Source organism: Populus alba, chromosome 10 (genome assembly GCF_005239225.2).
Source record: "Populus alba chromosome 10, ASM523922v2, whole genome shotgun sequence".
Classification (NCBI taxonomy): Eukaryota; Viridiplantae; Streptophyta; class Magnoliopsida; order Malpighiales; family Salicaceae; genus Populus; species Populus alba.
This window is the reverse complement of record NC_133293.1, coordinates 11,743,351-11,751,540: the sequence shown is the minus strand read 5'-3', so window position 1 is coordinate 11,751,540 and position 8,190 is coordinate 11,743,351. Positions and strand designations below refer to the sequence as shown.

The 8,190-nt window shown below is 35.2% G+C and overlaps 1 protein-coding gene across 1 annotated transcript; it reads right to left on the bottom strand.

The window, feature by feature from the left end:
* Positions 1-3,676: 3,676 nt before the first annotated feature.
* LOC118046481 (serine/threonine-protein kinase BRI1-like 2) lies at positions 3,677-7,412 on the bottom strand. Its single transcript, XM_035055404.2, has one exon. It carries the CDS (start codon positions 7,253-7,255, stop codon positions 3,848-3,850), a length of 3,408 nt encoding a protein of 1,135 aa, XP_034911295.1. The 5' UTR covers positions 7,256-7,412; the 3' UTR covers positions 3,677-3,847.
* Between the last annotated feature and the right edge of the window lie 778 nt (positions 7,413-8,190).

Sequence of the window (8,190 nt, the reverse complement as noted above, 5' to 3'; positions counted from 1 at the left end):
TTCTTTCTTTTTTTTTTTTTTCCTTTTTTTTTTCAATTTTCCATTCCACTATTCATATGAACATTGTATTTTTTTTTTTTGTCATGAGCTTGATTTTTTTGCAACTTAACCTTTCCAAGTTATATTAGGAAGGTTTTATATGCTGAGTTTTTTTTCCATGTTCCCATATTTGTGAAATGACGAATATCTTAATGATCTTCAATTAAAGGTTCATCTTGTGAAATAGAATTAAAGATTATATTTAAAAATAGAATTAAATAAAAAACAACATAAACAAATAAAAAAACACAAAATTCCATTGTTAAGTTGATGTGTTTTTTATTTGGTCCCTAAAGTTTTAATATTTTACAATTAGGTCCTAAATTATATTTACTCATGTTTTAGTCCTTAGGTATTGAGATTTTAGTTGATGTGTTATTTGGTGCCTATAGTTGTAATAATATTTTACTTCTCAATTTTAGACTTTTTTTATGTTTTAGTCCTTGATTATTGCAAGATGAGAGATAAAGTCACAAAATATATATATAAGAGAGAATGAGGACAATCATGCACATTCTAGCCATGAAAAAGATTGTTCTTATTGTTTACTGGTTCGCATTAAAGAGAGGATTTTCATGGAAGTTATTTGAAGTTTTTATCTTGCTATAAAAAGTAAATTAAGGCTCACAAAGTTTTTTACTTGGCTTGATTTTTTGTTTTCAGACCTATTAGAGGATTTTTTGGGCAAATAAGACGACATGTCGCCTGTCTTAGTAAGCGATGCGTCTTTTGATTTTTTTCAAAGAAATTTAGGGTGGGCGACATGTCATCCACCCCAGTTGCAAACAAAAAACATTAAGGACCCAATCGTGCGGACCTTCCAGGGACATTATTAGTGGCGTTATCTATGGAAAACTAATAAAAAAAAACTATCGATTTCTTTCTAAAACTTGTTTTTTGACATTTCCAAGTCTTTCCATGATACACAACCAATGCCCACTTGTGCTAAGACTCGGGATAAGTCTACTTGTTAACTTGAATGTTCCTACCTAACAAGAGCTTCAATAACTCATTAGTCAAGTGCAACTCTTCACTCGGGCCGTGTTGACAACTCAAGGGCAAAATCAGACCTTGTCATTCCAACAAGCCTTAACACCCTCAACAACACACATTGCATTAGCGTCACGACCACCAACTACACTAAGAACCCATAGATGATTACATTACCTAGAGGAGACTAGACATAATGACATCTTTATAAGTTGCTCAAATGATCACTCGCGCAATTGCCAAAGCCATGCATAGATTAAATACTCTGAACGTACTTCCATGCCAAACTATCCAAGCTTTCAATAGCCCAACAGATAAAGAGCTAAGAGACAATATGTGCATGAGCATACTCAGGGGAATGTTTATATCCCCTAGTAGTGGATAGTTTCTTCCTTTTCCAAACTCATATTGAACACTCGACTCCCTAAAAACTACATTTTAATGAAAATATATTTAGAAAAATATAATGTTTTGGCTGACCCAAGAGAACATTTACAAAATATAGGCAATAGCTTTTTTGTGTTGCCTAACAAAAGGGTGAGACCACACATATACCAAAATAGAGGTTCACAATATTCATTTTCTATTTTCTATTGTATATATATTTGAAAGCATCTCTTTCTAGTATATTATTATAATTTCCCTTTCTACAAAAAATACTTAAGCATTTAAAAGTCTTTACATCCATCAAATAAAATCTTTTGCAGGTACTAAACACAAGACACTTTGATCTATCAAGCACAAAGTGCAAGTTATTATTTACCTTAATTGAGAAGAATGGATGAAATTTTAAACCAATTAATTAATCATCTATTCAACTTGAGAACTATATTCGTAAACTACTTGAATTTTTTAGATTTTATTAGAAAAAACTTATTTAAATTATGAAGAAGGTGAAATAATTAAAAATTTAACAATAAAAAAAAAGTGACGTTCCATCGTAAAAATCCATAGAACCTCTCATCGAAAATTCTAAACAATAAAATAATGACAACTTTTCAAGACAGCCTTCATCTTCTAAGAAGATAAAAAAGACTGGCCTTAAGTACTGTTTTGCCTGCTCTCTTTTTTTTCCCGCGCTCATCCATCGGTTTGCTTTCCCGTTTTGCCTCGCCTTAAGTGCTGTTTGGTGTCTGTGGCGAAGTCTTCAAGGATACGTACTGAAAACATTATAATTTTCCAAATATTTTTTTTTATACGGTTTGTAACTTTAAAAATTCTTCTAATTAAATCTGAGTCATTCACTTACCATAACTATCATGCTCTATGAAATATGAGAGGACTCTATATGAGATTTAAACAATTATATTACAAAAATCCTTAAAAAATATATGGAGATCCATTAATTACATCAATTAATTAAATAGTTTTGATCTAAGTTAATAAAATTTAGTTCATGTAATAATTTTTTGCTAACACTCTTTTGTTTTTAGTACATATGGGTAAGACAATCAGTCCATACGAAGTGGTTAATCGATTTAGAGAGTGTTTGTCTACATTGTTGCATCTGCGTTTTGTTTAAAACACAGATGCAACAACGTTTGATAATAAAAAAAACATAGATTATTATTTATGGGTTCCGCCAAATTATGCGTTTGAAATAGATGGAAAACAAAAGTAGGTCATACCTGCTTCTTGTGGCTGCACTTTCAGTGAACAGTGCAGCATCCCTCCACAGTCGCACTGTTCACGTGATTTTTTTTTAATCATTTTTTTTTTGAAAAATCAATTAACATTTTTTTTTGAAAAATCATAATTTTTATTTTTTAAAAAAATTAGTTTAAGGTGAATTAAATTTATTTGTACTGTAATCTTAATTTTATTTCTGATAATATTTTATCTAATTTTATTGTACACTCAAAAAATCATGGAAATTGCAGTTTTTGTTGGATGAATTTTATATGTAATAAAATTGTAGATAGTTTAATGGAACAATAATTTTTTTATATATATATATAAAATATGATTTATTTCACGATGTAATAGCAATAGTTAAATCTACAATATTTAAATTAAAAACCATAAATATTAATATATATTTTTTAAAATTATTTTATAACCTCAATTTCAAAAGTATTCTTAACTAAACACATTAAACTACTTTTTATTCAACCACAATTTTAACCAAACACCTATTTTTTTCAAACCAACCTCAACTAAAAGTATTTTTATAAAATAATTTTTTTCAAATCATAATAGTTATCGTAATACCAAACACACTCTTAACAATTCGTTCTATTATTTTCTTTCTATCTCTCTAAGTTTATGCAAGTACTAGCATAAGCATGTAAACAAATAAGCAGAGAACCTTGTCACCAGAGAAGCCGAAGGATATAGTTATTTTTATGTTTTAAAATTATTTTTAAAAAAAAATTAATTTATTTTATTTTAAATTAATATTTTTTGTTGTTTTCAGATAATTATGATACTTTATGTTAAAAATAATTTTAAAAAATAAAAATATTATTTTAATATATTTTTAAATAAAAAATACTTTAAAAATCATTCAGCTATCAAACTGATTTTCAAAGTGCTTGGTCTTTGATCTTGACAACTGGGAACGAGCAAGGTAAACAGATGGATGCAAAAGGATTATGAAGCTTGATTTGCAGATCCCAGGATATCAGGCTCTCTACAAAGTCTTGCATTTCATGAGGAAGAAACCATACTTTCTATCATAATTTCTGTTAGGCACTAATCAACAAATCAAAATTAAAACATTTGCAAATCAGATACAAGAAAATTCTTAAAACCTTGGCATAAGATATTGAGAACCTTAACTTCTTACACTATACGATCCACAAACTACACGTTTTGTTCAACCACTATTGCTGCTTCCACTGGCTGATCCAGGCATCAGCTCTCTCAACATGGCCACCACTTGCAGCATGCTAGGCCTCTTGGAAGGGAAATCATCAACACACTGCAATGATATTTCCAAATACCTTGTCATTTCTTTAACTTCTTCTGCCTCAGCTTCATCAGTTCCTTTAGTCACAGAGAGCAGTTCTGGGTCTATCACTTCCATTTGTTTCCCTTCTCTTACCTTCATTTTCACCCAACCCACCAAGTTAGTGTCTCCAAAATCATCTTTATCGGTGGGACGTTTACCAGTTAGGAGTTCCAGTAGAACAACACCAAAAGAATAGACATCTCCTTTTGCAGTGCACCGAAAGCTTTGGTAGTACTCCGGCGGCACATACCCCGGCGTTCCTGCGAGTGTGCTTACACTAAGATGAGTGTCGAGTGCACTTATAAGCCTTGCCATTCCAAAATCTGAAACTCTAGCTTCCATTTCGTGGTCCAATAGTACATTGCTTGACTTCATGTCTCGGTGAATAATGTGTGGGATGCAATTGTGATGTAGGAAACAAAGTCCCTTGGCTGCACCCCTCGCAATCTTCTTCCTTTCATCCCAAGTTAGAATCCGTCTGTCTCGTGCTCTTCCTCTTCCGTGAAGCATTTCATCGAGACTTCCAAACTCCATGAATTCGTACACAAGTAGTCTCTCCTCACCAATTTTGCAATATCCCAGCAGAGGGACAAGGTTCCTATGCTTTATCTTCCCCAGAGTTTCCATTTCGGCCATGAACTCTCGATCACCTTGGCAGCTTAATCTTATCAGCTTCTTGATTGCAACACTAGAACCATCCTTCAATGTGGCCTTAAACACTTCTCCAAACCCACCACACCCGATAAGGCTTGCTGCAGAGAAGCCGTTGGTGGCCTCAATGAGCTGGGAAAACTTTAGCTTCCTCAGATGCCTCTGAAATGTGGCTACATTGATGCTTAACGGTTCTTTCTCTTTGTCAATCTTCCATGTTGTGGCAGCGTAGGATGCTTGCAAACTGTTAAGCATCTTGACTTCCTCTGCTTCCTTATGCCTCACACGCACTGCTATTGCCCACACAATCAAAATGCACAAGGAAGCAATGGAAATAAGGATCCCTAAGACAATGCTATTAGCCCAAGATGCAGCTGCAGTCTTTCTACCTCCTCTGCCACCATCTGAGGTTGGATTAGATGCTGTATGACTATTTCCGCTCCCACATGGGGTCAATGGAACCCCGCAAAGTCCTGGATTGTTTGCGTACTGGGTTGCTGGAAGTGTACTGAGCTGCCCCCTCTGTGGGATTTCCCCTGTTAATTCATTACTTGACAGATCAATTTGCACCAGGAAAGATAGATTTGAGAATGAGTCTGGAATTTGACCCTGCAATCTATTATGTGATGCATCGAACACACCCAAATTCTTGAGCTGGCCAAGTGATGCTGGAATCTCTCCGGATAGCTGGTTATGAGATAATTCAAGAACTTGGAGGGCCATCATACCTCCAAATTCGTCTGGAATTTTCCCTCGGAGCTCATTGTAAGACAGATCCAGATACTCCAGTGTTTGGTATTGTGTAAAACGGCTCAAGACTGCTCCAGAATACATTATTGTGAAATCACAAGTCTTAAAGGTTGGGACCTGCAAAAGTCTTTCGGCTTTGATACCAGCAAATTCCAGCAAACCTCCAACTCCTTTGCATGAATTTCCCACGTTCCGAACAAACACCAAAGTGTTTCCGGACAAAATTCCACTCAATGCTTTTGCCCCCAGCTGCCGGCCAAGTCGAGGTGGGATTTCACCAGTGAGCTCGTTGCTGTTCAAGTCTAACCAAACCAAGCTGCTGCAATTTCCTAGCTCTGTCGGTATCTCTCCACTCAAACTATTGTTCGCAAGCTGCAGGACTGCTAACCTTGACAGAAGGCCGAATTCCCGTGGGATTTCACCTGTGAATTGATTGCTTGTGAGAGAGATCCATTCAAGATTAGTGCAACGGAATAATTCAACTGGGATTATGCCGCTTAGGTTGTTATTATTGAGAATAAGATCCTTCAGGTTTCTGCATTTGCCCAATTCCAGTGGAATCTTCCCTTCCAAGCTATTATACCATGCTATTAGCTGCTCCAGGTTCTCAAGCTTTCCAAGCTCAGCAGGGATCGAACCATTGAGGAAGTTAATGCTGAAATCAAGTGTCTTCAGCTTGGAACATTGTGATAGCTGTGCTGGGATTTCTCCGACAATGAGATTATCTGGCAATCTCAGCTCCTCAAGAGAGGCTGCACCTGGGCATATATCTGGTGGGATGGTACTAGAAAATCTATTGGAACTAAGATCCACAATTTTTAAACTTTTGCAGTATGAAATGGAAGCTGGAAATGATCCAGATATTAGGTTGTAACTTAGCAACAATCTCTCCAATGAAGCAAGATTTTGAAGGATAGAATCTGGAAAGGGCCCTGATATATTGTTGTTAGACAAATCAAGAGTTTGAAGCAAAGAACAAGGGGAAAAGGAAACAGGAACCGGGCCTGAAATGTTGTTATAGGAAAGCTTGAGTTCTAGAAGTGAATTACATGCATTTCCCAACTCAGAAGGAATCCAACCAGTGATATGATTGTGAGAGAGATCCAATCTCTGTAAACTGCTTAGTTTACCAAAAGACCTTGGGATCTCTCCTGTGAGCATGTTGAATGAAAGATTCAAATTTTTGAGATTTGTACAATTTGAAAGGGTAGGAGGAATGGAATCCATTAAATGGTTTCCAGATAGATCAAGCTGCGACAAGGAGTTGCAGGAATTCTCGATTTTTAAACCTGAAAAGGACCCTGTAAAGTTGTTATAAGAAAGGTCAAGTGTCTGAACTTTATCGGAGTTCAATAAGAGATCATCTGGTAACAACTCTGATAAATTATTATGAGAAAGGTTTGTGTAAACAAGATTCGGGTTCTTGGAGAAGAAATTCTCCGGAACCGGACCTTCAAGTCCGGAAGAACATAATTGAAGCTGCTGGAGTGCATATGGGAGGTGAAGCAAAGAAGTGGAACTTACAGTAAACAAATTGAAAGACAAATTCAAAGCAGATAACATATCAAGAGAAGATAAAGGGTCGAAAGAGATAATCCCAGCAAGAGAACATCCAGTAAGATCAAGATGAGTGACTCTTCCAAGAGTGCAAGAAACACCATACCAGACGCATGGAGTTCGATTAATCTGCCATCCTGACAAAACTCCTTGTGGGTCATTTTGAATCATCTTCTTGAATGAAAGAAGGGCTGCAGCATCCGTCCTTATCGACGGAACGAGACCTTGCTCGGTCACAGAAACCGAAACAGAAAACATGAAGAGAAGAAGCGCAAGTGCAAGATGATGGAAAAGCTGAGCCGGGTTGCTCTCCATTGGAGAAACAGGATTTGCAGAAACAAGAGCTGAGAGCCGTATTAGTGTTGTGTAGTGTATATAAAAAAGAGAAGTGTATATAAAAAGAGAGAGAGATGGAAAAGAAAGTGGTGAATATGATGAGAGATCGTTGTTGTTGTCGCGAAGAGAGGGAAAGCTTTAGGAAAGGAGTTGCTTTCTATTATGGGTTTTTTTCTTTTATAAAATGGAAAGCGAGGGAACGTGGGGAGGGAATGAGAAAAAGGAAAGCCTCACTGGGTTGACTGGATTGCCTTCTCGTCAAAAAGGACGTAGTGTATATTCTATTCTTGATTTATTATGAGATGAAAAATAACTTCTTACAATATGTACAGTTTATATTCTTAAACGTGATCGTTTAACTTCGTACAAGATTGCCACAAGATATCCGTAATTCTAGAACAAAAAAAAAGAGATAAAAAATATAAAAAATAATTTAAATTGGTTAGATTTTATATTTGTTTTTCAATAATTATAAGTTTAAATTTTTTTAAAATTATTAAAAACTTATATGATTATTAATTTTAAAATTTATAAAATTAATTAAACCAAATTTATCTAGAAACTCATAACAATCAAAATAAATAAAATGATGGAAGTAGGGGATCAATTTTGGCGAGCATGCTTGTGCGGTAACTGCTGAGCACTAGAAGAAACTCATCGACAGAGATTGAGATTTGAGAGACTCTGGTAGGAGAGATGATTTGATTTTTGGTCAAAACCGGTGGGGACCGCAGACAAGGTAAATCTAGGATCGGCGGCTTTTTGTTGAGAGGGGAAGAAAAAAATTGGATTGTGTTCGATCCAAGATCAATGTCTGCCAGGGAGGCGTGGGAGAAACTTTTTGTTTTTTAAAATATTTTTATTTAAAAATATATTTTTAATATAGAACATCAAAATATTAAAAAATATATATT

Bases quoted from the DNA above. Each gene is read 5' to 3' on its own strand.
- LOC118046481 (XM_035055404.2), bottom strand. From the start codon at position 7,255: ATGGAGAGCAACCCGGCTCAGCTTTTCCATCATCTTGCACTTGCGCTT.